The 20135-nt window shown below is 50.0% G+C and overlaps 1 protein-coding gene across 1 annotated transcript in view; it reads right to left on the bottom strand.

Annotated features, from left to right (window-relative positions):
- LOC147081887 (fer-1-like protein 6) overlaps window positions 1–20135 on the bottom strand; it is a gene marked incomplete at its 5' end in the record, with an annotated part of 215446 nt that overhangs the window by 111754 nt on the left and 83557 nt on the right. The window contains 4 exons of the mRNA XM_085980616.1: window positions 4961–5135; window positions 6860–7021; window positions 7869–7979; window positions 16982–17131. Of these exons, the coding sequence (XP_085836742.1) occupies window positions 4961–5135; window positions 6860–7021; window positions 7869–7979; window positions 16982–17131 (598 nt within the window). The remainder of the gene's footprint in view (window positions 1–4960; window positions 5136–6859; window positions 7022–7868; window positions 7980–16981; window positions 17132–20135) is intronic.

Here is a 20135-nt window from a genome sequence, read left to right as displayed (position 1 = left end):
TCTGTGCGTTCCCACCTCCAGACGACTTCACTCGGCTCCTCGGAGAGTTCCCAGATCTGACCAGGTCCACTTTCTCCTCCTCGGCTACTAAACATGGTGTGGAACATCACATCACCACCACCGGCCCCCCGGTTTACGCACAGGCCCGGTGACTCGAACCCGGCAAGCTCGCGGCTGCGAAAGCGGAGTTCGACACGATGGAGCGGCTGGGGATTATTCGCCGGTCGAATAGTCCCTGGTCTTCGCCTCTCCACATTGTTCCAAAACCCGGCGGCGGATGGCGGCCATGCGGCGACTACCGACGCCTGAATGACGCCACTACTCCTGATCAGTACCCGATCCCGCATATCCAAGGTTTCTCGGCCTATTTGGCAGGAAATACCTTTTTTTCGAAAGTCGACCTCGTCCGCGGTTACCACCAGGTCCCCGTGCACCCGCAAGACGTCCTGAAAACCGCAGTCATCACTCCATTCAGCCTATTCGAATTTCTGCGGATGCCGTTTGGCTTAAAGAACGCTGCACAGGCTTTCCAGCGCTTAATGGACTCCGTGCTTCAGGACCTAAAATTCCTCTTCATCTACCTCAACGACATCCTCATCGCCAGCCCTAGCAAAGAGGAGCACTTCCGCCATTTGCGTACCCTCTTCACACGCCTCAGTCAACACGGTTTGATTATCAACCCGGCCAAGTGCCAGTTCGGCTTGCAGCGGATTGATTTCTTGGGCCACCGCATTATATCAGACGGCGCAATTCCCTTACAGATGAAGGTCGAGGCGGTTACATCTTTCCTGCGCCCGCAGACCGTCAAGGCCCTACACGAGTTCCTCGGGATGGTAAATTTTTATCATCGGTTCGTCCCTAAGGCGGCTCTACTTATGCAGCCCTTGTACGAGGCCCTCAAGGCCAAGTCCGGTAAGGATCCGATCAGCTGGACGGCCGAGATGGACCGGACGTTCGTCGACACCAAAGGCGCCTTGGCCAACGCAACCATGCTGGCGCACCCGCTTCCAGGTGCCACCATTGCCCTTACCACTGTCGTGTCGGACTACGCAATCGGCGCAGTGCAGGAACAGTGGGTGAATGGGACGTGGCAACCGCTTGCGTTTTTCAGCCGTCAACTACGGCGAAACGAAAGAAAGTACAGCACTTTTGACCGGGAGTTGCTGGCCCTTTTCCTAGCCATCCGCCATTTCCGGTTCTTACTAGAGGGACGTCCATTCACGGCTTACGTGGACCACAAGCCACTAACGTACGCTATGGCCAAGACCGCTGAACCGTGGTCAGCTCGGCAACAACGTCACCTGACGTTCATTTCAGAATTCACCATGGACATTCAGCATGTGTCAGGCAAAGATAACCTGGTGGCGGATTGTCTCTCCCGCGCGACTGTGCACGCAGTCCAGCTCGGAATCGACTATGCCCTCATGGCTACGGATCAAGCCTTGGACCCGGAGGTCCAAGCATACAGGACCAGCCCCTCTAGCTTCCAAGCGGCCGACGTCAAATTCCATGCTGCAGGCACCACGCTACTTTGCGATGTCTCCATGGGAGTTCCCCGCCCTATAGTTCCAGTCGCCTGGCGCCGAAAGGTCTTCGACGCCATATATGGTTTGTCACACCCTGGCATGAGGGCCTTGCAAAGGCTGATGTCATCAAAATTCGTCTGGAGGGGTATGCACCTGGATGTCCGCGACTGGGCCAACACCTGCGTGGCCTGCCAAAAGACCAAGGTACAGCGCCATGTCAAAGCTCCATTGGCCACCTTCGCTGTTCCGGAGCGTCGATTCGACCACGTGAATGTGGACCTCGTGGGGCCGCTTCCACCTTATCAAGGTTTTACACACATCCTCACAATGGTAGACTGCACCACTAGATGGCCAGAGGCAGTTCCTTTGGTTTCCACCACTTCGGCAGACGTGGCCAGAGCTTTCATCTCCTCTTGGGTTGCTCGTTTCGGCGTACCGGCGGACCTCTCTTCCGATTGTGGACCGCAATTTTCCTCTGAGCTTGGAACACTGTGGCTCAGGGGCTCGGCACCAAACTACATCACACCACCGCCTATTATCCACAGGCGAACGGCCTGTGCGAGTGATTCCACAGGTCGCTCAAAGCCGCTCTGCGGGCCAGTCTTCAAGGCGCGGGATGGGTGGACAGACTTCCCTGGGTCCGTTTGGGTCTTCGTACGGCGCCCAAAGAAGATTTACAATCCTCCTCGGCGGAACTTGTATGTGGCCAACCTCTACGAGTACCAGGGGATTTCCTCCCGTCTCCAACAGAGCCATGGTCCGCATCCCAGCAACTCGTCAGCCACCAGGCAGCGGCCAGATGTTTCGCTCCAGTGCCTACGTCACATCACGGCTTACAGAGCTCCCACGTCCCAACTGAGCTGAAAAGCGCCGAGTACATGTTTATCCGCCAAGACACTCACCGGGACCCGCTCAAGCCTCCTTACACTGGTCCCTTCCGCGTCATAGAGCCGGGAGACAAATCCTTTTCGGTCGATATCGGAGGTAAACCGGACCACATATCGGTGGACCGGCTGAAGCCGGCGCACTTAGACCTGGACAGCCCAGTCGAAATCGCTCAACCGCCAAAACGGGGCCGACCGCCCACAGTCGCCGTGCCAGCTCCACCACAACCGCCCGACAGCTCGACCACGGGCCATCAGCTTCCACTTCAGGGTTACAGAAGTCGCTCGGACAGGCTTGTCAGGCCTCCTCGCCGTCTCACTTTTGCTGTTAAAGACAATTCTGGGGGGGCGCATGTGGCGGAGCCACTAAAGGACTCAGACCGTTTGTATATAATTCCCTTTAACAACATGTTAGCTACAGCCTGAGTCTGTATCTTTATTTGTACTGTTTACTTGTATAGAGCATGATTACTTTAACAGCGTGGGTAAACGCGACGACGTCATGCCGTACATCACGTGATCCTCCACTGGCGGGAAGAACGTGATGACATCATGATGTCAACCACGGGACCAGCCAGCAGTCCTCGTGGAGCCTCCGAACTGAATAGACCTACACTCGATGTTCTCCTGCAGTTACTTGTTTAAACCTGTTAGTTTCCATTGAACTTCGTTTTGTTTAAGCGCCTGAGTGGACCTCAGTCTTTGGATAGGAACTAGACATTCCTACAAGATAGTCACTAATAAATCCAGTAAGGAACTCACTTATTTGCCCGGAGAGTGGTTAGAATGTGGAATGTGCTACCACATGGACTAGTTGAGATGAATAGCAGAGATGCACTTAAGGGGAAGCTAGATAAGTACATGAGGGAGGAAGGTATATAAGGGTATGCTGAATCGGGATAGATGAAGTAGGGTGGGAGGAGTCTTGTGTGGCGCATAAACACCAGCATAGATGGGGCGAATGGCCTGTTTCTGTGCTGTAAATTCTGTGCAATTCTCGCTCAGTGTCCTGGCCAATATTCATCCCTTAACCAACACCACACCAAAGCAGAGTAACTATCTTTCATCTCAATGCCTTTTGCGGGACCTTGCTTTGTGCAAATTGACTGCCACGTTTGCCTATGAAAACAACCGTGGCTACATTCCAAAGAGTAATTAATTGGCTATGAAGTGCTTAGGAACAGTCTGAGATTGTGTAAGGTGCTATATAAATGTAAGCCTTCGTTTTCCTTTGTGTTCTGTTCAAATATCTTCAATATTAAACCATATGCAGGTTGCTATTTTTATGAATCAGCCTCAGGATCTAATGAATTTTGACCAGTAAAAATAACACACCAGAAAGAATGAGATGAAGAAACACACTGAAGAGAAAAATCTTCCCCCAAAAGAGGAAATGAAGATGGAAGAAATTAAAATAACATAGAAAGGAAAGAAAAATGAAATAAACAAAATGAAACAAAACATGTGTAAAGAAAATAGGAATAAAAATAAGGAAAAGCTGAAAGTCAAAATGAAAGAGAAAAGAAAATGGACAAAAGAATATTAAGGCAAATAGAAATAAAAGGTACAATGTATAAAGATGATAAAAGAGAAAAAAAGTGAGAAACCTAATTTCCATCAGCTCCTGGTAGTCAGGGATGTCAGGTTGTGTTTTGGGTTACATTTAGCATCGAGTAACTGACCCCTTACATAACGCTCCCTCCTATAACCCAAATACTCGCTCAGTGTTGTGCCATTGCTACCTGAATATATTAATGAGTGTACATTATACAGAGATAATTACCTCCGCGTCAGTCAACCATGAAAATATTCTATAAATAATCTACCCAATATTATGCTCCAGCACGCGAGGTTCATGCAAGTATATTACACTGAACTCACCAAATCAAATTTAAATTTTTGAGACATAAAATGGAGTTACAATGACCAGGTAAAGAAAGAAAGAAAAAACTTGCATTTATATAAAGTCTTTCACAACCTCAGGATGTCCGAAAGCGCTTGACCACCAATGAACTATTTTTGAAGGGAAGTCACTCCACTAGTTGTAATGTGGGAAAGGTGGTAGCCAATTTGTGCACAGCAAGGTCTCACTAATAGCAATGAAATAAATGACCAGATCATCCATTTTTAGCTGTTGATTGAGGGATAAATGCTGGCCAGAAATGTTGGGAGAACTCCCCTACTCTTCTTTGAATAGTGCTGCGGGATCTTTTACATCCACCTGAGAGGGCAGACAGGGCCTCGGTTTAACATCTCATCCGAAAAAAGGCACCTCCGACAGTGCAGCGCTCCCTCAGCACTGCACTGAAGTGCCAGCCTAGATTTTTGTGCTCAAGTCTCTGGAGTGGCGCTTGAACCCAAAAACTTCTGACTCAGAGGCAAGAATGCTACCAATGATCCAAGGCTGACACCCAAAGAATGGTTGGAGCCAAAAATATCCCACCAAAATTCTATTAAAATGCTCACTCATCACAGAACCGGGGATCGCTGCCCCCAGTTAACATTTCAGCTGATTTAAGAGGAGCTTTTGAAATATCCAGGGATTCTCACCAGTTACGTCTCCTGTCTGGTTAAGTGCTGATCGACGACGTTCAGAAGGCTTGTATATGTACTGCTTCAGTGAGTTGACTGTGTGTGTCCCAACAAGAGTGCTGCGGCCAAATGCTCTCCAGTCGACAACAGAGATACAGAGTGGTGGGTGCAGGTGTTCGTTCTCAGGTAATTCCTATCAAAATAAACAGCAAAATCTTTCTTTTACATTACCATTTTTCACAATGCATAAATGTTGTAGCTGTGAAATACAATGGCCCTGATATTTACGGGGAGGGAGCTGGGGACCATGGTAGCGGGGGTGCGGGGGGGAGAGGAGGGCAGGGTGATCCTGGAATTTAACGGCAGGACCTCATTAACATTTTAAAATTCCGTTTCCCACCTGGTAGCCAGCCAGATTGAGAGGCTGGCCGGATACCGGGCGGGAAAGCCTGCGGTAGAAGGATGCAGGGACAGGCCCCAGCAAGAGGGAAAGATTGAGGGTTGGTGGAGGAAGTGGGGGTGGTGGAGGGGGGGTGTTTGGAGCCCAGCAATCGAGGGTGAGAGAAAGATCGGGGGTTGGGGCGGGCTGTTGCCCACACGCAGCAGCGAGGAGAGGCCGCGATCGGCAGAGGGTTTGCTTAAGGGGCCATGGAGAGAACACCTGCTCCTGCTGGCTCACCAGGAGTGCTCGAAAAAGCACGTAACCTTCTGCAGGCGGTTGCTCCCGTCTCCATTTCACTGCCGGGTTTCCCCAAGTCCTGGGAACCCAACTGGCAGCCGTTAAATTTAAATCAGGCTCCTGATTGCGCTGTGGGTGTGGGTGTTCATTCCTGTGGGAGCCTGATTTAAATATTAATATGAACCTACAAGACAGGACACACGCCCGCCTCGCAAACATAAAAATGGCAGCAGGTGCGTACGCGCCTGGTTGGGGTCGCGTTTTGCTGTCTATTTAATTTTAATCCCCCACGCCCCCCGCCCGCCACACCGACCCTCTCCCGCCCACATGGGCAGGTTTATATCGACCCCAATGTGTCAAAGAAGTGAAGCTAGTGAGGACGAGATGGCGCAGTGATAGATGCAGGTTCGGCACTTGTGCCACTCCACTCCCAATCAGAATGGGAAGATGGCGAGTGGAGGCCGTGGCCTCTCACAGCAAAGAATGGCCTAGGCAGCGCCTGGTGCTTCCTGGCAGCCAGCTACAGAGATCATAGGTGAGGCCCTGGTAGCAAGGAGCCGTGTCTTTTCTCTTGGCTTCCACAACACGAGGCCAGATAACAAAAGGGCAGAAAAGAAAGGGGGAAACATATCCAGAAAATTCCTCCTTCCCCCCCCTCAAATAAACTGAAGATAGTGACACAATTTGTTGCTTTAATTGCTCATTGTGGTCCTTTGTTCTAATCAGCATGAAGGGGACTGTGGGTAAGCAAGTTTATAGAGAGAGGGCCCAACATTTCAGGGTCCCTGCTTCGCCCTTGGCAGTGTGGCCTGGCGGGACTTCCATCTGCTACTGTGCCCTGGAGGTAACCCTGTACCAACATCAGAGACGAGGTCATTTAAATAGTCAGGGCAAATGGCCCATATCTGTAGACGCAGGACAAAGGTGCCCACCACAACTGTCCAGCAGAAAATCACAGTAGTACCCTGCCACTCTGATGAGGGAGCCATAGCCCCTTAGTTGGCTGAAGAGGTAATGCTACAATTTTAAACAACTGCACGAGGATGAATTACCTTTCCTTCTTAAAATGTCCGGGGTCTTTATGAAGCCCAGTTTGGAAGTCATGCCTGCTCTCAGCTGGCATGGCTTCTGCTGGACTTCAGCAAGGAGTAATGGGTAGAATTTCTGGGGTAGCCCAGCAATGCTCCCGTAGCTGGCAGCAAAAGTGTATGTGATTAATTCAATGGTTGTCTACTTACTACTGTGAACGAGTCTACTTGAACTGCAAAGTTAGGATTTTTCTTGTAACACTGGATGACAGAAGATTTGATGCTTTTCCCTGAGCATTCAATGAAAACCTGAGGTCGATCCACAGTAAGGAGCTGCACTCGTTTGAGCTCACGAAGACCCCAAAAAAACACCTGCAGAAAATTACATTTCAAAATAAACAGAAGCCAACTTTGACATTTAAAATGTGAGCATTAGATTCAGATTCAAACGAACGTGGAAGATGGAGAGCTGTAGCTCTAAAGAACGCGAGGATGTGCATTCTGAGATACAGGAGGAACTGGATCATGTAAGATGATGATAGTATCATGGGGAGGGCTGTTGCTGAGTGTTATAGCACTAATAGAGCAGTAGGATTTTCTGAGTATCCTTGCCAATATTTATTCCTCAGCCACTTCACCAAAAACAGATTATTTGATCATATACCTCAATGCTGTTTGTGGGACCTTGCTGTGCACTAACTGGCTGCCACGTTTGCCTAATAAACGACAGAGACTACACTTGAAAAGTTATTTACTAGCTGGGAAGCACTTTGGGATGTCCTGAGTTCATGAAAAGCGCTATACGAGTACAAGTTCTTTCTTTCTTTATTGGTTCAGTGCCATGCTCTGCTTTCCTCCCGCTCTGAGCATCACTGAATGGGGTTGTACTGTGCGGAGGCTTCTGTGTTGCCCTTCAGGAGCCAGAGGAAATTGGAGGGGAGAGTCACCCCTGGATTGTCCCCGGTGCCTGTTGGTGACTAGCTACTGGGATTCTAAACTGCAGTTTTGGTAGAGCTATCTGCATCTCCTCAGCAGAAGTATTGGGATCAGGCAGACTAAAGATGGGGGATCATTTACAAGAAAAAAAATACATAATAAGTGTTCTTTTCTAAACAGAGTCGAAGGCGCCCTCATTCTGACAGCAAACCCGATAAAACATAAAGACGGAGAGAGTGCAATAGTTCGACAAGCCTCATGTTGGCTGCACTATACACTGTACCTCCACTTTGTAGTTGTTTAGGACAGGACGGATACTGACTGGCACTGCAAAGATCTGACTTGCATCTGGTTCATCAGTAGGAGGAAGATCTTCAGCTCCTGAATCAGGGATCTGAAAGCACATCATTTGTAGAGCAAAAGATGAAGATTCCACACACTTTTACATTCAACATCATTCTCTCTCCTCTCCTCTGGTCCTTCCCCTCCCCCAGCTAACACCATCTTGATAAACAACCTAACCTGCACTGTTTCTGTCAGTCTTTTATTTTCTTTGCATTAATTTACACTGATGTAAAGAGGTTTAAATAAATCATATTTAAAGTGCAATTAAAAAACAGTCTGCATTCAGCTCACCTGAAGCAACCATCTCTTCCCAATACGAGCTCCTTTGATAGTTTCCCCCTTTCTTGGTCTAACAGTGTGATTATAGATCAGAATTTTATTGGTAAAATGTTGCCTTGGGGCCCTGGGTCTTTGAAACCACCCATTTTATTGTAGAACTATTTGAATTCATGCTGTAAACTTTGAGGGGGTAGGGTACCCATTTCTGCTGTAAATTTAAATTTGCAATTCAAATTCTATATTCCATAGACTCTGTATAATACCAGTAAATATTTGTTTTTAAATGGCCTGGGTTTGTCCATGAAAAGCACAAATTTCAAATTGCCACAAAAATAATCAGCTGTATAGCATTTTGAGAGACAGGTACTCCTTGTTGGGGAGACTTGGCTACAGTTTTGGGGATATTGGCCTAGAAATTGGGTATAGCCCCGCTTGAGGCGTTAGAACTGGCGGAGCGCTAAGTTTATAGCCAGACAAAAGTTATCGCTGCCTGGCGAGATATTGGGTTGCATCGCCCCCAAAGGGGATTGAGGCGCTAATTCAGCCGTTGCACGGTGCTCCTAAGGCGCAAAAGTTCAGGCGCTACTCAATATCGATGCGGACGAGCGCAGCGCAGGTGATCTCAATTACGGGAAACCACGAGACTTCCAGGCGCCGGCTGGCTCTTAAAGGGGCGGGTCAGTCAGCCTGAGCTTCAACACCCAATGCCCTGTAGGCCTCAGAATCAGCGCTCGCCCTTGTCTGGCGTTACAAACTTGTTCAGCATGGAGAAGGTTAGACAGAGAGCAGAGCGCTTCAGCACTGAGGCTCTGGACCACTTGGTGGCTGCAGTTGAGCGCCGTCGAGATATCCTGTATCCGGATAATGGCAAGAGGCCGAATCAGAAGGCTTACCGACGATCTTGGAGGGAGGTTGCTGTGAGGGTCAACTCCAGCAGCATGGCGACCAGGACCCCTGTTCAGTGCAGGAAGAAATTCAATGACCTCACACGGATCGTTAGGGTGAGTGATGGTTTTGCAAACGTCTGATTCCCTCCATCTGCAGCTGACTTCGGGCACCCTGTTGCAATGATGCCCCAATGGCCATCTGCCAGCATGCACCCATGGCCCTTTCTGGGCACACACATGGACAGATGTCTCAAGGCCTCATGTAAGGGCTCTTGCACCATGGGGGCCATGCGATGATCTCTCAAGGCCTCATGTAAGGGCTCTTGCACCATGGGGGGCATGCGATGATCTCTCAAGGCATCATGTTACAGAACTTCCCCTTCTTTCCCCTGCAGTCCAAGCTGGCGATGATCCGAAAGGAGCAGCGTCGAACCGGTGGCGGACCTCCACAAGTGGTCACTCTCACGGATCTGGAGGAGAGAGTGCACCAGATACTTGGAGGACGTCTGCCTGGTCCTGTGACCACTGCATCTGCCGACCCCATTTCCGACAGCGAGGGTAAGACTCTCACCTTTTTCACCTGTTGCCTTCCACTTGGTCCCCCCGCCAGCATGCATCCTCAGTGTGCAGCCATGTCAGAGCCTTGCCGCAATCTGGCATGCCTTTCAGCAAACCTGTCCTTTTGCTAAAGCCACTCTTCCACCTCCCACTTTCAGATGAAGCAGCACCAACTGGGGCTCAACGCACTGAAGCTGCCAGTGCCACCGGAGGCGAGGACCAGGAGGAATCCGGACCAGCCATTGCAGAATCCGGGGAGCGGACACATCTACAGACTGGGGATAGTAGTCCCCTGGAGGGGAGGGGGGGGTGCTCTGACGATGAACCAGTTGCCGGACCAAGCGGCATGCAGCAACGCACGGGGGATAGGCAAGTTCGGCCACTGTCTCCCCGGAGGGCAAGGCAGGTAGTGATGACTGCTGCACAGAGTGCAGATGAGGTGCGTCGCCTGGCTGAGATGAGCAAACAGGCCCGGGTCAGACACACGGAGCTGATGGCTGCAGTCGAGAAGATGCCTGAGTCAATAGATTCATTGGCTAAGAGTATGTTGGACTTCAGGGCAACAATGGAGAGGACTCTCCAGGGCTTTGGGGCAACAATGGACAGGACTCTCCAGGTCTTCGGGGCAACAATGGACAGGTCTATCCAGGGCTTCGGGGCAACAATGGACAGGACTCTCCAGGGCTTCGGCCCAACAATGGAGAGGACTGTCCACGGCTTTGAGTCGGCTATGGAAAGGACTGTTCAGGGCTTCGGACAATCCCTGGAAAGGTCTGTCCAGGGCTTGTCCGAGGCAGTGGAGCGGTCGGCACCTGCCTTGTCCGAAGCAATGGGAAGAACTGTCCAGGCCTTCTCCGAAGCACTGGCACCTGGCACACAGGTCCTCACTGTTGCCACGCAGTCACTTGCTGGGCTCCTCCACACCCAGATTGACACAACGCGATCTCTCACTGTAGCCACCCTCTCTGCATCAGTGACGATCACCCCGGGCCCTTCCAGTCCCATACAAGGCCAGGAATCAGTGGAGCATGCGATTGTGGCGGATGAGCCGAGCCGCTCCCCTCAGATAGCCAGTGTGTCGTCCGACCATGGTGCAGGTGTCCTCTCTCGGCAGGAGACCATTGCACATGCCAGCGCTGGGACGCCTGCATTGCAGCTGCCACCACCTGCAGGCCACACTGCTTCCAGCCATGGTCACATCAAGCATCCTGCGTCCGCACCCTCCAAGCCCAGAGGTCGGCCAGGCCGTCCCTCAGGGGCTTCTGCGCTTCCAGACAGTCAGCAGGCGTCCCCCAGCCTTGAGCCCGCCACTGGGGTCCAATTACGTAGGAGCAGCAGGGAGGGAAGGGGCCGGGCGCGAAAGAGAAGTCGTTCTCCCTCAAGGGGCCAGTTGTAGGGGGAGGTGCTGAGACGTTTGTTTGTCCAAATTCAAGGACACCCTCACCTGTTGTTATATTTGCAGAAGGTTTGTTGAGTTTTGCGGCTTTGCCAAAGAGTTCACAGTTATTTTGAAAGTTATGGTTTCTGTTGACCTTACGTTGTTTAGCTGTAATGAAAGACTTTTGTGCCAATAAACAGAAGTTTCAATGTGGCATGGTGCATGTGACTAGTTTCAGTGATGCTGGCATTCAGAGGCCGTCAAACATCCAAAGTGCGCATGAGTTAAGACTCTCATCATTCCGCCACAGGGGTCTCGACACGAGTCCAGATGAGCCTCTGACGTATGGCCCTTCCACTTTCAGCAGCTCTTCCATCTTCCTCCTCCTCCTCCTTCGCCTGCTCTTCCTCCTCCTCCTCCTCCGCCTCCTCCTCCTCCGCCTGCTCTTCCTCCTCCGCCTCCTCCTCCTCCTCCTCCTCCGCCTGCTCTGCTGGTCGTTGAGGGACAGCTGGAATTGGCTGGCTGCGTCAATTCGCCAAGTTGTGGAGCATGCAGCAGACGACGACGATGTGTCCCACTTGCTGCGGCGAGTACTGCAGGGATCCCCCCGAATGTTCCAGATATTGGAAAGGCTTTTTGACAACACCAATAGTGTGCTGTTTACTGTGCCTGGTCGCCTGATGGCCGCTGCTGATCAGCTCTTCTGCTGGGGTGTCGGCCACACGGAGTGTTTTCATCAGCCGTGGCCAGAGAGGATAGCCCTTGTCCCCAGTAAGCCAGCCTCGTCTTCGAGGCAGCCCCTCAAAAAGGTTACAAACTGAGGTCAACCGCAGGATAAAGGCATCGTGGCTGCACCCTGGGAAATGCGCGGTGACTGCCATGATGATTTGGCGGTGGTCACAGACCAGCTGCATGTTGAGGGAGTAGAACCCCTTGCGGTTGCGGAAGTCCTAAGGATGATGGCATGGCGCCCTCAAAGCCACGTGTGTGCTGTCACTCGCCCCCTGCACCATGGGGAAGTCCGCAATAGAAGCGACACCCTGCGCGCACTCCGCCTGCTTGTGCAGGGTCCGAGGGAAGGTAATGAATTGACGCCTTCGCCTATAAAGGGCATCTGTAACTTGCCGGATGCAACAGTGGACTGCAACCTGAGCGACAGTCGCAATGTCCCCAATGGCTGACTGAAAGGATCCGTTGGCATAAAAATTGAGGCTATCAGTCAGTTTAGCGATCACGGACAGAGAGGTTCTGCAGCGTTCACGCGGCTGCAGATCCTGACCAAGCAGGTGGCACAGATCAGTAACAATGTCCCTCCAGAATCGGAGCCTTCCCAAACACTGCTCCTCCGACATGTCAAGGCTTGTCACCTGCTGCCTAAAGACCCTCGCAGCTTCCCGTCGGATTGTCCGACCTCCATTGCCCCTCCTCCTTCTGGCCAATCCCAGCCCTCTCTCCCGCCGTCTCTCTGCCCCTTCACAGTGTTGGGCGATGAGGCCGTCGCCCTCCAAAGAAGCTCCCATTCCGATGCCAGTTGGTCAAAAGGCTTTTAGGTGTAGTGCTGCAAGTGCTTCGGACAGGTTTGAAGGTCCCAAGTAATGTAAAGCTCAATTCCCAGAACTCCGCTCCACATTAGCTCGCCAACTCTCTCCAGCAACGATCGCAATGAGCAGGTCAAGTGGCTGAAGATTCTGCACTAGAGCTGTCCCCTTTAAATAGCGCCCCCCTACTCCGAGAAGGGCCTGTTAGCCCTCCCTCGAACTGTCACTAATAGCGCTGGGCGTTAAGGCTCCGGGCGCCACCCAATATGCGCTCAGGCGCTCCTAAAAGGCGTTGCACACTGAAATGACGTCATGATCTGCTTGCGCTCGCGGGCGCGCGCAAACACTTAGCGCAGGCGCTAAATGTATAGTCAATATCTGAGTTGTCGCTATCTTCATAGCGAACGCCCCAACATAGGGTATCGCCCCAATTCTAGGTCTCTTTAGGTGCTCAGCGCCAGCGCTACCAACCGAATTTCTAGGTCATTATGCCTTATGCCCCTAGATCGCTGATTTAGTTTATGCCAATAAGATTTAGTGGTGAGTCTTCACAGCCTGATACTACAGGTATTATTAATTATTAATTATGTTACAGATGATCATTTAATTCTATATTCAAAGTCACAACCTCATTTAGCAAACTAGTCGCTCACTACGGACTGGATTTTCCTCTATTTTGCCACCCGTTTTCAGGCGTCTCCAGGGCAGATAACGGAGGAAAATCAGGCAGTGGAAACTTACGCTGGATCCCCACCCCAAAATATGGAACCGACCATTTTCCTCAGGCCAACTGGGGGTAGTCATTACTGGCCAACACATACAGATGATGGCGGGTGGGCAGCGATTTTGGTCGGGCTCCAGGTCCATTTCCTACTGCTGTTGCCCAGTGGCAGCCAATGGTGCTCAACACCTCTGCAGAACAGGCATTGGGGCATGTTTGTGTTGGACCAGAGGCATTCCATAGTTAAAGGCCACAAGGGACCCAGAGCAACCTGGAGGTAAGTCTTTAAACATTTTTTAAAGTTTTTTTTTCCAACTTCAAGTTTTTTCTTAAAGTTTCTTTAATTTTTAATACAAGTTTCTTTTCAAGTATTTGCAAAGTTTTTTTTAAAGTTTTAATGTTACAGGCTCTTGGGTATCAATGGGGTCTCTCTTAGGCCTCCACTTCTTCTTCTGTTTTTAGGAGGAAGAGGAGGAGGATCAAGAGGACCACCACAGAGATGCAGATCCAGGCAGGGCTCCTTCACTATGTTCCTTTAGCAATGCTTCAGAAGGCTGCCCTTTCCTCACAGTACCTGAGTTGTGGAAGCTGCCAGTCAACTGCAGATACATCTCATAAGGAGACCTTCAGCTGACTAAGATCTGAGCCCATTGCCAGATGGGTCCTGCCATCACGTTCCACCTCAACTCAGTCCTTTGCTGACATTGAGTCTCCTCAACAACTACCAAAGCCCCCATTTGAAGATTATTCTGATACTTCTTCATGCAGGTGTTGCACCACCTTGCCCCAAATAATTCTTCAGAAATCCTATCAGTGACACAAACATCTCACTGACAACCTTCTTACTGTTTAAAGGACCATGCCTCCCCTTGGTGCATACTCTTGGTGCCTACTCTGTGTTCATCTCCTAAAGTGGCAGGAAGTTCTGAGGTGGTTGACCGATGATTTACAGCAGGAGCCTTGGGAGATTAAGGTGACATTTCCTTGACTTTGACTGTGGCAAAAGTAGAGCATCAATTTAGAATGTGATCCAAGTTTCAGAAGGCTTTGCTTAATGCAGGTGAGGGGCACTCACTGCCAAGGCCACCTACCTGCTCCGGCCCGGATCATGCCCTTCATAGGCCTCCTTCCCTCAAAGCTAAAAAAAAATGATGTCCTCTTTTAATGGATTAGAGGGAGTTACACCTCAGCTGAGGAATCCTTAAAATTGTGAGCTTGGTGGCCTGAAGAAGCTCCAGTCTCAGACATTGCATTATTATAGAGACCCAAAATGGCTGTCTTGGCCTTCCAGCTGCTGCAGCTACACTGGACGTTCCTCTCCCAAGGGGCAGACTGGCTCTGACTACATAGGATTACATAGGATATATGGCACAAAAACAGGCCATTCGGCCCAACCAGCCCATGCCGGTGTTTCTGCTCCACTTGAGCCTCCTCCCATCTTTCCTCATCGAACTCGATCAGCATAACCCTCTATTCCCTTCTCCCTCATATACTTATCTAGCCTCCCCTTAAATGCATCTATACTATTCACTTCAACCACTTCCTGTGGTAGCGAGTTCCACATTCTCACCACTCTCTGGGTAAAGAAGTTTCTTCTGAATTCCCTATTTGATTTCTTGGTGACTATCTTATATTGATGGCTTCTAGTTATGCTCTTCCCCACAAGTGGAAACATTCTCTCTGTGTCCACTCTATCAAAACCTTTCATAATTTTAAAGACCTCTATTAGATCACCCCTCAGCCTTCTCTTTTCAAGAGAATTGAGACCCAGCCTGTTCATCCTTTCCGGATATGTATACCCTCGCATTTCTGGTAACATCCTTGTAAATCTTCTCTGCACCCTCTCCAGTGCCTCTAAATCCTTTTTATAATGTGCACTGAGGAAATTTGGGCTGGTTCTCGGCAGAGTTACTGTGACAGGTGTGAGCACAGTTTTGGTGAAATGTCATTGGAACTTCATCTCGGGACGAACCAACTCTTCAGCGACTAGCTTTCCTCAGCAATAACAACAGAAAATGCTGGAAAAACTCAGCAAGTCAGGCAACATCCGTGGAGAGAAATTTGAGTTGACGTTTCGGGTTTGACCCTTCTTCAAAACTGGAGAGAAAAGGAACTGGATCGAAGGCAGGGCTGCGATCGGACAAAAGAATAAAAGAACCAAAAGAAGTAAAAGAGATTAGAAGCTAGACGAGATGGTAATAGGCTGTGATTGGGTGTAAAGTGTACTGGCAGGGTAAAAGATAGCTGCCAGGTGTGAGAGAGAAACAAAAGGAAAGGAGGGGGGGAAGGAAAGGAGTGGAAAAATATAAGTGAAAATGAAATATGGGCCAAGGTTATGATCTGAAATTGTTGAACTCAATATTGAGACCGGAAGGCTGCAGAGTGCCTAATCGGAAGATGAGGTGCTGTTCCTCGAGTTTACGTTGAGCTTCCGTGGAACAGTACAAGAGGCCAAGGACGGTGAGGTCCGAGTGGGAATGGAGCGGTGAATTGAAATGACAGGCGACCGGAAGCTCGGGGTCACCCTTACGGACTGAACGGAGGTGTTCCGCAAAGCGGTCACCCAATCTGCGTTTGGTCTCCCCAATGTAGAGGAGACCGCATCGTGAGCAGCGAATACAGTATACTAGATTGCGAGAAGTACAAGTAAATCGCTGTTTCACCTGGAAGGGGTGTTTGGGGCCCTGGACAGTGGGGAGGGGGGAGGTATAGGGGCAGGTGTTACATCTCCTCCGCTTGCACGGGAAGGTGCCAGGCGAAGGGGAAGGGCTGTTTGGGGTGATAGAGGAGTGGACTAGGGTGTCTCGGAGAGAGCGGTCCCTGCGGAATGCTGAAAGGGGAGGGGAGGGGAAGATACGTTTGGTGGTGGGATCACTTTGGAGGTAGCGGAAATGCCGGAGGATGATCCGTTGAATGTGGAGGCTGGTGGGGTGAAAGGTGAGGACAAGGGGAACCCTATCGTGGTTCCGGGAGGGAGGGGCAGGGGTGAGGGCAGAGGTGCGGGAGATAGAACTGACACGGTCGAGGGCGGTGTCAACCACGGTAGAGGGGAATCCTCGGTTGCGGAAAAAGGAAGACATGTCTGAAGCACTGGTGTGGAAGGTGGAATCGTCGGAGCAGATACGGCGGAGGCGGAGAAACTGGGAGAATGGAATAGAGTCCTTACAGGAAGCGGGGTGGGAGGAAGTGTAGTCCAGGTAGCTGTGGGAGTCAGTGGGCTTGTAGTAAATATTGGTCGATAACCTATCCCCAGAGATGGAGACGGAGAAGTCGAGGAAGGGAAGGGAAGAGTCAGAGATGGACCATGTGAAGGTGAGGGAAGGGTGGAAATTGGAGGCAAAGTGAATGAAATTGTCAAGTTCGGGGCGAGAGCAGGAAACGGCACCGATACAGTCATCAATGTATCGGAAAAAGAGGTGAGGGAGCTTTCCTCAGCTCCTCTTTCATGAAAGGTAATGAACAGGGACTGTTTTAAAGTGTGTGTGTGTATAAGTGCAGATTAACTTATATAAGTGATTATGTATATTCATATTTTTAATTCTAGAGTTTTAGTATACCATTATTGACCATCTATATAACTAACTTAGCGATGTAGGCTCCTACAAGCACAGCATATCATCAGTGAAGCAATTTAAGTTAAGGAGTTCAATGGAATAAAATAAAACTTGACCTCCCCCAATACATCCGTACCTGCAGAAGTTCAAAGGCTACAAGGAGCTCACCACCAGGGATGCTGCCACAATACACTGGGTAATATTGAAGCACAGGGGGGGCATAATCCTGTCCAGCCAGCCTCACAACAGGAAGAGCCACAGTGCTGCCAATGTACTCCGCTTTACCCTGAAATAAAGGTAGCATGAAAGAAGATCCATCATTTCCAGTCACCTTGCTAATACACACGCTTCATCTGTGCTGACCTAACAGGGTGAAAATGAACTGATAGAAGTGGATAACCAGTTTCTCTAGTGTCTAGAAATGGCAGTGAAGTCAAAGGGACCTGGGTGTCCTTGTACACCAGTCACTGAAAGCAAACATGCAGGTGCAGCAAGCAGTTAGGAAGGCAAATGGTATGTTGGCCTTCATTGCAAGAGGATTTGAGTACAGGAGTAAGGATGTCTTACTACAGTTGTACAGGGCCTTGGTGAGACCACACCTGGAGTACTGTGTGCAGTTTTGGTCTCCCTAAGAAAGGATATACTTGCCATAGAGGGAGTGCAGCGAAGGTTCACCAGACTGATTCCTGGGATGGCAGGACTGTCGTATGAGGAGAGATTGGGTCGACTGGGCCTGTATTCACTAGAGTTTAGAAGAATGAGAGGGATCTCATTCAAATGTATAAAATTCTGACAGGGCTAGACAGACTGGTTGCAGGGAGGATGTTTCCCCTGTCTGGGGACTCTAGAACGAGGGGTCACAGTCTCAGGATACGGGGTAGGACATTTAGGAGTGAGATGAGCAGAAATTTCTTCACTCAGAGGGTGATGAACCTGTGGAATTCTCTACCACAGAAGGCTGTGGAGGCCAAGTCACTGAATATATTTAAGAAGGAGATAGATAGATTTCTAGACACAAAAGGCATCAAGGGGTATGGGGAGAGAGCGGGAATATGGTATTGAGATAGAGGGTCAGCCATGATCATATTGAGTGGCGGAGCAGGCTCGAAGGGCCGAATGGCCGACTCCTGCTCCTATGTTTCTATGTTTCTGTTTCTATGATCCTAAATCATGACCTGAACTGCAAGTGTTGGAGCTTTTCTCTGTTTCAGTTTACTAGGTGGATACATGAATAATAAAACCAACATTTGTGTACTTGCAGATGAAGTGTGCAGGCATGTTAATTGTAGAAAAACTGTGATGTTTGGTTGATGATTATTGATGTAATAAAACTCACTACGCACTTGGTTTGAGTATAAAGCAAGGCTTTAATCAACTTGTTTCCAGAACATGGAGGTCTAGTTGTACTTCACTAGTTCCTGTCTTACAAAATGTCCCTGGGCAAGCTGGGCCCATGCCCGAGTATTTATACTCCTTGGACGGCGCCACCAGCTGGCCGTCCAGCGTTATTTCATGAGTCGTTTCTTCATGGTGATGAGATTTATAACATTCTTCCTGCCTAAAAGATATGGAAGTCCGACGACTTCCTCCTAACGGATTAGGCGGACCACGAATAGCCGCAGTCTTTTAGATCTTTGTTTGTGGCTGGAAGGCACGTCTCCTCGGACCGTGTCTTGGTCCCTGGGTCGCTTGGTCCGTACTGGTAGATCGACAGGGCCCGTGTCGTCTTGAATGACCCGAGGGAGACTGGGGAGATTGTGACTCCGGGTGCAGGTCCCCACAGGCGCAGAGCTGGCTTCATCTTGTTTGATAGCTGGGGATTGACCGGCGTCCTGGCTTCAGGTGGCCATCCCACGGGGAGTGCTCAGCTCCCTGAGTGGATCCAGTGGAGTAGCCGACAGATCTCTTGATGTCCCAGGTAGGGCGTCATCTTCAAAAGAGCGCAGAGTGTCGGCATCATTACCGTGGGTCCCTCTAACAGTTGGGTCCGTGGGACCAGTTGGACAGGGAGCCAGATCCTAGAGCGAAACGGTGGACTCCCGGCCATCAGGGTACCGCACGTGTGCGTACATGGGATTAACATCCATGAGTTCCACCTTGTCGACGAGGGGATCGTTTTTGGAAGATCGGACGAATCTTCGGAGCAGCACGGGGCTGGGAGCTGCCAACCATGACGGTAGGGACGTCCCATGAGTGAAGCAACGCTGGAAGCTGAAGAATCGCTCGTGAGGCGTGACATTGGTGGACGTAGAAAGAAGAGTCCTGGTGGAATGCAACAAAACAGGGAGCACAGTTTCCCACTGCTGGTTTGGTAGGTTGCGTGACCTCAGTGCAAGACGAACAGCGTTCCAAATGATAGCGTTGTATCTCTCAACCTGTCCATTACCGATGGGATGGTATGGTGTCGTTTCACTTGTGGCGATTCCCCGTTAGATAACTTTTGAGTTCACTTGACATGAAGGAGGGACCCCGATCAGAGTGGATGAAATTGGCCGTACCGCAAAGGGAAAAGACTTGATCAAGGCATTTGATCACTGTGGAAGTAAGCATATTGGGACAGGGGAAAGCAAAGGGAAAGCGTGAATATTTGTCCACCATAATAAGTAAGTAGGTGTTTCGCGTTGAGGAAGGCAATGGCCCTTTAAAGTCAATGCTGAGTCGCTGCATAGGGTGTATGAGCGAGCCATCCGATGGACGGAAGAATTGCGGTTTTAATTCCGCACAAATTCTACAGGAGGAGCATGTTCTTTTCACATCTTCCGTAGAAAATGGGAGATTTTTAGATCGCACAAAGTGCAACATACGGGTAACGACAGGATGGCATAAGTCAGTATGAAGATCCGCAAGAGTCGAAGTTGACATAGAAGAGTAGAATGCCCGCGTGAGGGTATCCAGGGCCACATTCTCTTTGCCGGGTCAATAATGTATGGTGTATCCAAATGCGGCCAATTCCATCCTCCAGAGTTGTATTTTGTTATTCTTGATCTTAGTGCATTTCCGGTTATCCAGCATAAAGGCCACAGAGCACTGATCGGTTATAAGTGTGAAATGGCGACGAGCGAGAAAATGACTCCATTTACGTACAGCTTTGATGATGGCCGTAGCCTCCTTCTCGACAGGAGGATAATGGAGCTCGCTACCCTGCAAAGTTCTGGACAGAAATGCAACAGGTCGACCACCTTGATTCAAGGTAGCAGAGATCGCCACCTCCGATGCATGGCACTCGACCACGAAAGGAAGATTTTCATCAATGGAACGAAACGTGGCTTTTTCCAGCTGTCTCGAGGAGG

The sequence above is a fragment of the Somniosus microcephalus genome, unplaced genomic scaffold (genome assembly GCF_052327205.1).
Source record: "Somniosus microcephalus isolate GS21.2 unplaced genomic scaffold, FLI_Smic_1.0 scaffold311, whole genome shotgun sequence".
NCBI lineage: Eukaryota > Metazoa > Chordata > Chondrichthyes > Squaliformes > Somniosidae > Somniosus > Somniosus microcephalus.
Note: the sequence above shows the minus strand (reverse complement) of the source record. Positions and strands in the feature narration are given on the sequence as shown.